At 41.2% G+C, this 13,356-nt stretch overlaps 1 protein-coding gene across 1 annotated transcript in view; it reads right to left on the reverse strand.

Annotated features, from left to right (window-relative positions):
* Positions 1-13,356, reverse strand: part of zranb3 (zinc finger, RAN-binding domain containing 3) — a 202,725-nt gene that overhangs the window by 88,698 nt on the left and 100,671 nt on the right. The window contains exons 15-16 of the mRNA XM_084315238.1: positions 12,766-12,854; positions 9,613-9,807 (exon numbers count right to left, since the gene is read on the reverse strand). Of these exons, the coding sequence (XP_084171364.1) occupies positions 9,613-9,807; positions 12,766-12,854 (284 nt within the window). The remainder of the gene's footprint in view (positions 1-9,612; positions 9,808-12,765; positions 12,855-13,356) is intronic.

Below are 13,356 nucleotides of genomic sequence, written 5' to 3' on the forward strand. Positions count from 1 at the left end.
CAACATAAAAACAAAACAAATATCAATAAAACACCAATAAAATATACAAACAATTATAGAACATTAAACCAATTAAAATCAGACATACAACCAAATATGTATGCCAAATTTTCTAATATAGAACAAAAACAAATATCAATAAAACAACAAATATCAATAAAACAACAAAGACAACAAAGACAACAATAACAAATATCAATAAAACAACAAATATCAATAAAACAACAAAGACATCTCAGAGCAAACTAAAATGTGCTCAAAAACAGCACAACATTCCATACACTCATACTCTAATACTCATAACCACTAGACAAACACATTCCAAAACAACACATAACCCAACACAAGAACCCATTCATTAGACACAGATTAGACCTAACCAAAATCAACCTCTTTCTGCATTACAGCCACTCGTAGTCTCCTCTTGAATCCCACCTTACTGGTAATTGAAACCAAATATTGTGGAAGTCTATTCCAGTAGGACATTGCCCTGTACATTACAGTTTTCTTTAAGGCTTCAGTTCTGGGTCTCGGCAGGGCGAACCGACCCTTCAAGGCTTGTCTAGTGCCATAGCCATGACCATCACTAATAAGCACCAGCTGCAAAAAGAGGCACACAGGTTTATGCAAAGTATAAATATTTCTCATAAACAAAATAAGACTACACACTAGTCTCTCATTGACTCTCATCCATGACAGTTCCTTGTGCATTTTCTCAACACTGTTTCTAATTGAGCTATGCAATGCAAGTCTTGCAGCTCTATTTTGAGTAAGCTGTATTTTATTTAAATCTTGTTTGGATGCATTTGACCAGATTGCTGGACAGTAGTCCAGATGTGACAAAACTAGTGATTGTATGTCTTGCTTGGTAGCTGTGTCTGTTAAAAAATAGGCATTCCGTCTAATAATTGAAATACTTCTGCTCATTTTTGTTACAATATTGTTAATGTGAGTTGACCAAGAGAGTGTTTCATCTATTATAACTCCAAGCAATCTGGCCTCCTTAACTTGCTCAATATCTGCACCCTGCAAAGAAATATTTAATCTGTGATTCTCTCTCTGAGCATGCTTTGAACAAATAATTAGACATTTTGTTTTGGATGCATTTAGTTTCAGCTTATTTACCGTGACCCATTCAGAAATCTGCATTAACTCGCTTTGAAGAAGACTGCTGAGGTCTTTGGCATTGCTTGCCGAAGCATATATTGTAGTGTCATCTGCATAAATGGAACTGCTTGCATTTCTTAAACTTTGTGGCATATCATTTACAAATATTGAATATAATAATGGTCCAAGGCAACTTCCTTGAGGAATGCCACATTGTAGCGTTTTAAGTATCAGTATTAGTATCAATACTTTTAGAATAGCCTGATGCCTGACTTTTCTATGAGTTGTGTGGATACATGACCAGAGCACTAGCTTTAATAATACAATAATAATAATAATAATAATAATAATAATAATAATAATAATAATAATAATAATAATAATAATAATAATAATAATAATAATAATAATAATAATAATAATAATAATAATAATAATAATAATAATAATAATAACATATTTGATTTTTTTTGGGGGGCGCTTTATAGTTGTGGAGCAAATCCCAAACCACTTTAAAATAAAATAATTTAATAATCGATTATGTTCGGTCACTGCATCGATGCTGAATCGTCAACGTCCGCATCGCGATGCATCTTAGAATCGAGAAATGTCCACATCCCTAGTGTTTATAACCCTATATCTTATTAGACTGGTATTATCCTATGTGGGTGTTTATAACCCTATATCTTATTAGACTGGTATTATCCTATGTGGGTGTTTATAACACTATATCTTATTAGACTGGTATTGTGCTCTGTGGGTGTTTATAATTCTATATCTTATTAGACTGGTATTATGCTCTGTGGGTGTTTATAATTCTATATCTTATTAGACTGGTATTGTGCTGTGGGGGTGTTTATAACCCTACATCAATACATGTATCTATCAATACTGACACTGTATATGATTTTGTTAAGGTTGGGCTGAGATCAAAGTAAGTGCTGAATGTGATTTACCTATGACCTCATAGCATTACATCGTCACATTAGAGAGATCATGTGACACTAACGTGACTAAATGATTCATGCAATGTCGTTGACTAAAAACGATGACACAAAATGTAGTTTACGAAATAAAATCTTTATAACTTTTAGAATAATTCAGGTTATTATTAGTGCAGAATTTGTTTCCTATGTGTGCAGCGCAAGCGCTTTGATTAATTTCCTCACCCGCATTATTTGTTCTTAGCCAGCATTCTAGATAGCAGTAACTGCACACGACATGGGTTTAATGGAACAATGGCGGGGCAACAGGGTCTCGGTGTAACCGAGGAATAGTCTGCCTATACTTTCAAACTATAGTAAAATTAAATCACGGGAGAATTGATATCTGATCATCAACATAACGGTTTTATTCACCTTCTTCCTCTTTCCACAACACAACAATGGACCCGTCACAGGCGTGCGCCCCACTCTTCCCCAAAACAAAACCCCAAGAGGGCACGCAACTCCACCTAATAACGTCAGCATCAATAATAACATAGGCCATGTCGAGACGAAGACGATTTCGGTTGTATCCGTCGAAGTATTTAATCGTATGCACTAGGGCTGTCCCCGACTAAGGATTTGGATGGTCGACTATGATTGGCCAAAATTTGCCGTTAGTTAGTTTGGTCGACAAAAAAAAAGTATAATATTTTTAATATTTTTTAAATATATACATATATTTTTTTTTATTTTGTATCATTCCATTTGGGCTGTGGGGGGTGCTTAATGTCTGAAGGAGTCGACTGAAGGCTTCTTGTCCTCTGCAAAAGCATGCAATTGGTCCACTGATGGATACATCTTGATATTTGTCTAGTCTAGTGTGTTCATGGCTGAAATCCTCTTTCGGTGCCTCTGTTTTCGTAAGCAGTTAGCCTCTGGTATGCGTGCCATTAGCGTTAGCCACGCTTCTAGGCCTCTTTTCTATTGGAAAGAATGATAAAAAAATATAAATAAATCAAATAAAATTAATATATATTTTTTTATTATATTCGACTAAGAGGTTGGCCAGTCGACTACGGCTCCTTTCGACCGATTAGTCGACTAATCGATTAATAGGGGTCAGCCCTAGTACACGCTCACACACTAGCAGCCACTTTAACATGAGCACACACACACTCATGCTGCACACGCTCACACTTATGGACACTTTACAGAAGGAAAGGTCACTTTAAGAATAGTATAGTATAACTTGAGATTGTATAATATAGCATTGTATAGCAGTGTACATAAAGACCCAGTGCCTCATCCGTAGCTAACAGTGTACTGCACTACCACAGGACATAGCATGTCCTACCATGCTCGGTAAATAACTCATGTACAGATACCGATATGCCCTACTTTGTTTACTTGTTTATTGCACAATGTCGCTCTATTGATGGATTCTTATTATATATTATTACTATTGTATTATGCACATCGTTGCGGGCAAGACCCCCCGCATTTCACTGTATACCTGTATGCCGTGACAAATAAAACTCTTGTATCTTGTATCCCCCTTAACACATTGAGTGCCACGGCCCTTTGACCATATATGGGCTAGAGTGCCAGTAAGGAAGTCAATGGGAGGTCGGAGAAATTTGCGAAGGCTTAAACTATATCTTAAATTATGGCTATGGGTCTAAAACACCCCTCGCTTTTGAATACGAGTATAGTTTTGGAGAGTTCTAGTAATTCCAGAGAAATTCCGCGATAATAGCTCTTTAGTGGAATACACAAAACACGTTGTCATTTTTCGGCTGATTTATGAATAGTTTTCAAATAAACACTCGATTATCGATAGTATATGTACTAGAGAAGCGGGCTGAAAAATATATTATCCATGACCTGGTCAGCGCTAACGTCATACACACACACAAACACACACACACACACAGACACAGACACGCTGCGATGGCTGAGAAAGGGAAAACCCCGGACCGGAAATTTTTTCTGATGCACATGCCCACCCAATTCAATCCAATGATGTGCCATACCATCCGGGAGACGATAGACGGCGGTATTTGCCCTTTTCGAGCTCAGACCCATTCCCAATGATAAGGTCAGGCTGGATGGATGAAAAATGTATGGATATTGCTAATAAAAGCAAAAACGTCATTGGCACTCAACGCATGGCGAGTTAACACGACTAATCTCGTTGTTGGCACTCAATGTGTTAATGCAATCCGTAATCATAAGAATTCGACACTGGGGGGCGGCTGGGTGGCGCAGTGGACATTGCGCTCGTCACCAACGCAAGAGACTCCGGTCTCGACTCCGGGTGTCAGTGTTGCCTCCGGCTTGGGCCGGCCGTCATACTGACTCGATTGGCATAGTCAGTGGGGAGGGAAGTCGAAGGGTGGTAATCTGGCATTGTGGACAGCGACTCCTACAGGTCGGTCAGGGCGCCTGCACAGCAAAAGACAGGAAATAGCGAGGGTAGTGTGATCCTTCCACACGTTACACCTCGCCGATGAGAGTCCGTGCTGGCAGGTGAAAAGATGTGACTGGCTGCCTCCACATGTATCGGAGGAAAATTGGAATGGGAGTGGCGAACCACATAGCTCAGCCGCGACACGGCCGAACCCGTCGTTATTTGCCGAATGTCTTCCCCCCACTCTGTCTCCCATTCCTCCTCTGTCTCTCTCTACTGGACTGCCCAGTAGCAATAAAGCGATAAAACGCCAAAAAAAATAAATCTTTAAAAAATTACAGAAAAAGGAGGGCAAAAAAGTAGATACAAAAATATTATTAGACACTGGCAAACGTGGTACCTTTCTTGGAAAAACGTTGTTTATTCCATAAAAAAGCCTATGTACCAGATGGAAAACAGTCCTGTATTGTCCTTGAAAAGCCTTAGAAGGAACTAAATTCATTATTCTAACGATCTCTCTCCTGTCACCCCGCTCGGTGGTCATGCGGCCTAGCTGTCCAAAGGCCTTCCCTGTCAGCCGAAGCCAGTGATGTCGTGGCACTCCATTCCTCCCCCCCTCCCCCCCCCCCGCGAGGGGGGGATAGTTTCAAAGTCTCTGTCAACGCGTCTGCTTCGTGTCTTAAAACTAACTTATCCCGGAAGAAACTCACATCATAACGTCTTCTCCCTAGCAACGGGGGCCTGCCCCCTTTTCTTGTTACTACGTGACACGCTGCCATGGCAACTGCTCTTCACCTTTAGCATGGTTCTATCGATGTCAAACTCTCCCCATAGCTCTCTCTCTGACCAAACCTGCCTGCTCTCAGTGCTTATCTCGATTGTTTTTGTTACAAACCTGCTGACAACCATGGCATTCACACACCCTGCTTGCTACCGTGGAGACACACACTGGCTGCCGGCTACTTTTAAGATCTATAGATCAGCGTTTCCGTTAGCCGGTAATTACCGGTATTTGACCGGCAAAATATGTTGAAGTCCGAATATTTAAATCTCTCCGGTCATAATGTCCGGTGAAAATAATTCCTCTAAGCACAATTTTATTATTTGAATTGTATTAAAATAGGCTAAAATTAAATAGCCTATGCGATGAACGAAACAATCATTACATTTGTTTCATTGTTGCTTCACTCTGATAAAGCGCGGATGTCGCCGCTCGGATGTGAATATTTTTTTCTTTCTTTTTTTGAGCCTGCCTGGCCACCATAACGACAAACAGGTATACGAGCGAGAGAGAGAGATGGCCGAGATGGCCGAGTGGAAAGTTTAATTCTCCTGGCTGAGGTGCGACATTATAGTCTAGTAGTCTAGCCTCTATGATGTACGAGAGATAACATTGATTGAACGTACACAAAGTACACTTTATTGATTGAACCACAAAGAGCATCCCGAGTCTGCTGCTATACCGTTGCAAGCCTCGCAGACGTCCACCTGTTCCAATGGGGATCTATCAAAGTCGAACCAACCAGACGACCCGCTGTTCTCGCAGGTACAAAACGGATAGGCACAACGAGAGACGGGGTGAGTGAGTGTTGACATTTTTTAATCATATGCAACTGTTGGTTGACTGCCGTGTCACATAGTAATGCATATTATTGATTATAACTAAATGTAGGCTATAATGAAATCAACAAATGCGTTACGAGCATGTGGCTCGTCCTCTCTGCATGTGGCGACGAGCTAGCAAACGAGGCAATGTGATGATCAACTACAGTTTGCTGTGTGTGTGACATTATGATATGTGTGACATGTCTGATACAACGAGGTGAAGCGATGTCGACTCGAGATTCATTTGGGGGTGCGTGTGACAGCTGCTGCAGCGCGAGCCTGCGGGGCGGGAGCTTGATGCTGGATTAGCGTATCGCACTAACTTGGGAGGCGAGAGATAGTAATTTGATTCTGCAAATCAATTTCTCATTCTTCGCTTGATGTAATTAATACAAATGTCCAATATAACGGAATTCGTTAGCTCATAAAAATGTGATTATAACAGACTGCTGTTTAAAACTCTGACCGGAATTTCTCGAATATGTCCGGGGATAGAAATCTTGCAGGACACCCAGACCAGCACGAATATGTTCTAACGGAAACGCTGCTATAGATCCGTCTGAGTAGATGCTGTCACCCACCAATATACATTATATACACATTGAAAAACATATTCATTCACTAGCGTTAGCTCAAAAGCACAGAACTGGACAACACAAGTTGTTACGCTAGCGAAAACAACGATAACACTTCCGGTAGGGGGGTTTCAAAATAAAGAGCGACGTCTAAAACAGGAAAGACTTTTATTTTGTACATTTGTGGCATGCACTTATTTCTCGAGACGATTTTGTTTTTACATAACTTTTTTTTTTAAATGAAAACGAAATGAAAACGAAAAAGATCGGATCCATCTTCGTCTGGACAAGGCCATAGTGTAGCACCGAAGAATAGGAGTCGGAGGCGGGGTGTCGAAAGACAATGCTAAACGTTTATTCAACATAAACTTCAACACTGTTTACTTGCTAGCTAACGGGAACTCGTTTGCAGACAAGAAAGTAACAAACAATATTGTCCGTGCGGAACCCTTATCCCCAACACATAGTTCCGTGGGTGAAGTCTAACCAGCTAGCACTAACGTTAGCTTGTTTTTGTTTAGAAAAAGCTCACGCCAACTTATGAGGCTGTAACTGAGTGGCGAGCGTCAAAAAAGACTAAATCGAGACTAAACAAAAAAGACTAAAACAAAAATGCTCAGACCTGTAGTTGACTAAAACTTGACTAAACGAAAAATAGATAAAGGTGACTAAATATGATGAAAACAAAAAAGAGCATTTGAGACATGACAGACTAAAACTAAAAATAGCTGACAAAATGAACACTGATTACATCATAGATACATCATCATCCAACAATATATTGTCAGACACTGCGGCAGCATGCAGGTGGTGCTTCATGTGTTACATGTCTGTCTGCAATCAATGGACCTCATTCACCAACATTGTCTTAAAGGTACACTCCAACATTTTGGGAAATTAGCTTATTTAACATCTTCCCTGGAGTTAGACAAGAAGATACATACCTTTTTTGTCTCTCTGCATGCATTAGGCTTAGGGAACGCATGGACCATTAGCCTAGCTTAGCTTCATCACTGAAAGTGGGTCATACATTTACCTGAGTTCCCTACAGTCACGAAATACAATCAAAATACAACTCCAAAACATTCCTGTAAACATGTTATGATTGACCTGTGTATTTACCACGTCTCCCAGTCACACAAGTCACACGAGTCTCCCAGTCACACGAGTCTCCCAGTCACACAAGTCTCCCAGTCACACAAGTCTCCCAGACACACAAGTCTCCCAGACACACAAGTCTCCCAGTCACACAAGTCTCCCAGACACACAAGTCTCCCAGTCACACAAGTGTTCCATTACGTTTTCTCCTAACACAACCTCCTTGGAAGTTTGTAAGACAAAGCGTACGGATTCATCGACGCATGGAGAGGTTGTCTTCACTTGCCAAATGATTGCAGCTGCGAACCCCTGAATGAACGTATGTCACTCATTTAACAAACTGGGAGCGCGTTCTCGTTCACCTGAGTTTGCATACAGACACGCCCCTCCAGCTCATTATAAGGCGAGGGCCGTGTGCAAAACAAGCATTGCATGTCAAGACAATAGTCAAGAGTCACTTTATTGTCCCATCAGCTGGGACATTTTTCTTGGGCTTACACCCACTACAGCCACAGACACATACATAAAGACATGACACAACTCAACTGACTCCAAACAGAGGAGATACACAATATAAAAGATACAGTAAAGTACCTGCACAGCAGGATGTCTGGCAACACCACATTAGAATAGTATACACAAATAATACAATATTAATATTATAATATTATAGTATACACGATAATATAACAACCAAATATCCGTTATTCGATAGTTGCCCTTTATCTGGCACTATTTAAAAGTTTAACTGAGATCGGAATAAAGGAGTTTTTAAACCTATTTAGTCTAGAGCGTGGAACTCTAAACCGTCTCCCATAGGGCAGTAGCTCATACTCGGCATGTAAGACATGGGAGGGGTCCGAGACTATTCTATTGGCTTGCCTTAGAGTAGCCTGTTCAAAAATAGACTGCAGGGATGGGTGACCTTTCACCCCTATGATCTTCCATGCAGTCTGCATCAGACGGACCAGTTTGGACTTTAATTGTACAGACAGGTTACCAAACCAAGCTGTAATACCATATCTGATGAGACTCTCTAATACAGATTGGTAGAAAAGTAACATACATTTTTTATCTACACCATGCACTCTAAGGCGACGTAGAAAGTGCAGTCGTTGTTGTAGTCTGCTACACAGGCTATCTACATGGGTGTTCCAGGTTAGTGTGTTATCGACAAAAATCCCAAGATATTTATATGAAGAGACCTGTGAGATGGACTGTGTGTGGATGAGCACAGGCATGTGGTCCCCAACACCTCTGGGGTCAAACACCATCTCCTCAGTCTTTTTAACATTTAAAACCAGACAGTTATTGTCGCACCAGTTTACAAACCTCTGGATTTCCAAATAATAGTCAGCTAGGTCACTGTCATTCTTAATTAGAGCTAAAATGGCAGTGTCATCAGAAAATTGTATGAAGCGGTTGTTAGGATAGATGCTTCTGTACTCGTTTGTATATAAGGTAAAAAGCACAGGTGAACTTACTATACCCTGGGGAGCTCCAGTGGTCAGGGTTCTAGATTCTGAAAGAGTGCCGTTAACACTGACCCGCTGTGTACGGTTAGTTAAAAAGGAATGATACCATTTTATAATGAGAGGGTGGACATTAAGCCCATTCAGCTTCTCAATTAAAAGGTGCGGCTGTATCGTATTAAAAGCTGAACTAAAATCTACAAATAAAAGTCGGACATAAGAGGTAGGATCCTCTAAGTGCTTAGATATAAAATTAACCAAGGCTGAGGCTGCATCATCAGTACCTGTATTACACCTATAAGCAAACTGAAAGGATCCAAAGAACAGCTGACATCAGTTTTCACTAGATTGATAATTATTTTCTCTAAACACTTCATGACCACTGAGGTCAAAGCAACTGGTCGAAAGTCATTATTTACCTTGCAGCTAGCTTTCTTAGGAACAGGGATAATAATAGAGTCTTTCCAGGTGGACGGAACAGTGTGAGAGTCCAGAGACTTCTGGTAGATTGGGCACCAGGCCTCTGCCAGCTCCTCACTGCATGACTTCAGCATGCGGCCAGAGATGCCATCCGGTCCAGAGGCCTTCCCGGGGCAGATGTTGGAGAACAGTCTCTGAACCACACGTGGATCAATTATAATTGGTTCTTCTAATGGAGAGCCATTATTTGCTCCTGTGAGAAGTCAGCAGTCTCAAACCTGGCATAAAAGTTATTAAGTTCGTTGGCCTGCTCACCCTCATTTAGACCACTAAGAGACCTTTTAGCTGGGCAAAGTTGTGAAAAGAAGTCAGCACACCGTCTGCAGTGTTGCCAAGTTTAATTCAATAACACAACGTTTCGGCCAGTGGCCTTTCTCACTTGAAAAAGGCCACAGGCCGAAACATTGTGTTATTGAATTAAACTTGGGAACACTGCAGAAGACGGTGTGCGGACTTCTTTTCACAACTTTGTATATCTATTTTTGAGTCAAGCACCCGTGACTACACTTTGGATGTGCGTGAGTCTTTTCTACTACCTTTTAGCTGGGGCCATATTTGTCATAAATTTCATAGAGTCCCAAAATGTTTTTGTGTTCATAGAAGAGCAATGGGATTCAAATGTCTCGTTCTGTTTCCTCCTCGCCCCCCTTAGTTTCTGATTCAATTCTTTCTGGATATTCCTCATGGCCACAAGATCCTTGTTTCTGAATGCAATTCTCTTCTTAACTATGCACTCTTTAATTTCCTTGGAAATATAAGATCTATTGTTTATATGTGCTGAGCCCCGTATTCAACAGGTAGCGCGGAAGTGATTTGCAACTGATCAAAATTACGATTAGATTCAAATGTATTGTCATAATACAGCACACTATAGCTAAATAGAGGAATATACTGTATTAATATTCCATATTTATACCGTCTTGTTGCGTGCTCCTGGCCACCTGCCGCAGCACACACGCGCGCATACTGTATAGCCTACGTGTGAAATGAATTAATTCAATTCAATGAACAGTAGTGTTACAAAGGGTCAGATTAAACCGAATACATATATTTATTACTTGAGATATATTGTATAATATATTTGTATATCGTCTGATATCCCTTGTATATCCTTTGTACATATACACGGAATATCCCTTTACCTAGGTACAGGCCAGACCATAATATTCGTTCTCCTATTGGACAGCGACCCCTAGGCGCCAACGGCCATACCCCCAATGTCGAGTTCAAAGCCACCGCCAAGACATGTCTCAACATGCCCAGGTTTGCGCAGTAATACGAGACAGAAATGAGGTTGGCACTAGATTATTCACCTTACGTATAAATACGGCACAGGTGGATACAGCAGTTAGTTGACCCAAACGTTGAAGCCTTCACCACGATACAACGTGCCGTGAAGTGGGCCCTTTTTGCCCCTAAATAGAGCCTTGAGAACCGCGTGCGAATTGATAGCTAAAGTGTCAGAGTTTAACGCTGTATCGTCGAGTTCGACTTATTCTATTGTAAAGTAATAGTCTATTATGTATAGTGTATCGTGCGGCTACCGTTCTACAGTGACCAGCATTACCACCGGTTCGTCGTACCGAGCTAGTGCACTTATCCAGGCTGGGCGGCCTAACCTCGTGCTGCCATCCGAGGAGTCCTAGACGAGAACCGTGTGGATATGTACACCGGAGAGCCTACACCGACGAATGCAGAGCCTTTTCCGGCTGGATTATATTGCTTTGGTACTGTGGCTGCTGGAGCAGAGAACCGTCTACCCCACTGCTGTGTGGGATCTACCCTGTGAGGAGCACCGTCGAGCCCGCCTCTAGGACCCAGAGGCTGGCTAGCTTTCATCGGAGTATAGCTGTTGCTTTGTCTACGGACCAAAGGATTATTGCACCGTCTCCTGTATCTGGAGTCTCTTTATTCCTCGTTGATCCAGACTTTTGCTCCCGACAATTCCTCTCCCCTGCTGGCTTACAACCGGAGGGAACCCCCTTAGTATCTCCAGCTGACTACGAGTGTGCCTTATATAATTCTTATGCTACAGGTGGTATTAATTATACCCAACTTACGCTCTTGACCTACTTAAGTGTTCTTCGCCATATAAGCGCAATTCATAATTCTCAATATTGTAACCTACTATTGCTGCTCTGCTAATAAATACTTCTAAATATGACTTTCTTTGTTAAGCCGTATTATTGTGTGGGTGTTCACCATATATACTGTGTACTGTATGGCCAGTAATTAAAGTACATAACTAAGTAGTGGTTTAATGATACCATACTCTCAATACAGTCAGGGAATTGTACCCCTCAGTTACAAGTAGGCTTATATTATTCTAATGACTTGTGTTATTAGGAGACCGCAGATAATGTATGCGCTGCCCTATAGTAGTTCTATATACTGTAGAATGTACAGTACACATCTTAAGGCCAAATTATAGTTTCCGCATCTGTGGGTGCGCATGGGTATGCGTGACGTCAATTTCGTCACTGCTCTTGTCAGCGTGGACGTCCTTTAGTAGCTTGTCTTCTTTTGGAGACGTGTTATTTTGTTTTGTTTTGTTATTAGGGGTGAAAGCAGGGCAAAAACAGGTACAACTCATAACATAAATTGAGTACCTCAAAGGACCATATAACTCTGTTCAGAGATTACTTTCCCCAAATTGTATCATCTAAAGATGGTAAGTTGGAGTGTTGTGTACATTCATAGTTAAAGATAGTAGAGGCGGCAGTATTTGCCATTTTGCAAGCTCAGACCCATTCTCAATGATAACATCAGGCTGGATGGATGAAACATTTATGGATATAGCTAATAAAATAAATAACGATTAAAACCCCAGTTTTCTCGTGACTGGCATAGAATGAGTTCATGCATAAATGCAGAATGTCCAATACCCAATTTATAATACAATAATGCCCAATGACATAGTGATTATGCTTCAGTGCCCGTATGCCCAATGCTTGAATGCCTGCACCGGCCACATGCAGCTATAATATATATGATGCTTTCGAGACGTTTGTTGAGGGTTTGTTGGGTGTGTGACGTCTTAACAAGTCGCAAGACTTTAGACACACAGGGCTAATTAGCAACGGTTCCTCTACGTGGCTGGTTTCTTCCAAAGGTGAACAGATCAGCCTCTCGTAGGAAGCCTCAAATGTCACAGAGTCTCCCGTTGCTACCGTCTCCTTTGCTAACAAGCAGAGAGGGAGGCCGCCAAGAGAGACGGTGTTCACACCGAGGAGAGACATTACGGGACAAATTCCACCAGTCAATGCTTTGATTTTATTATGTGCTCTTGTGTTTTCAGTAAGGGACGTGATTATGTTAGCGGTGGTGTTTACATTTTGAAGGGTTAGAAAGTTAGACTTAGTTTAAAATGGACACACATGGACACAGAGATGAAGACACAGACATTCACAGGCTGACGGAAAATTCCAGCTCTATTGAAATAATCAACTTTTCCCTCAAACTTCTGTGCCAGATGGCAGGCGACAATGTTCACACTGTCTGACAGGTGAGAAATATGCAGTGTGTCATCTCTGAGAGAGGGAGAGAGAGAGACAGGGAGAGAATGAGAGAGATGGAGAGAGATAGACAAGAGGAAAGAGACAGAATGACAGATGATAACTGAATACATTGGACCTCATTCACTAACATTTTCGCAAGTGTCTTCGTAATGTACAGTGATACAG

The sequence above is a fragment of the Notolepis coatsorum genome, assembly GCF_963971535.1.
Source record: "Notolepis coatsorum genome assembly, chromosome: 1".
In the NCBI taxonomy this organism is placed as follows: domain Eukaryota; kingdom Metazoa; phylum Chordata; class Actinopteri; order Aulopiformes; family Paralepididae; genus Notolepis; species Notolepis coatsorum.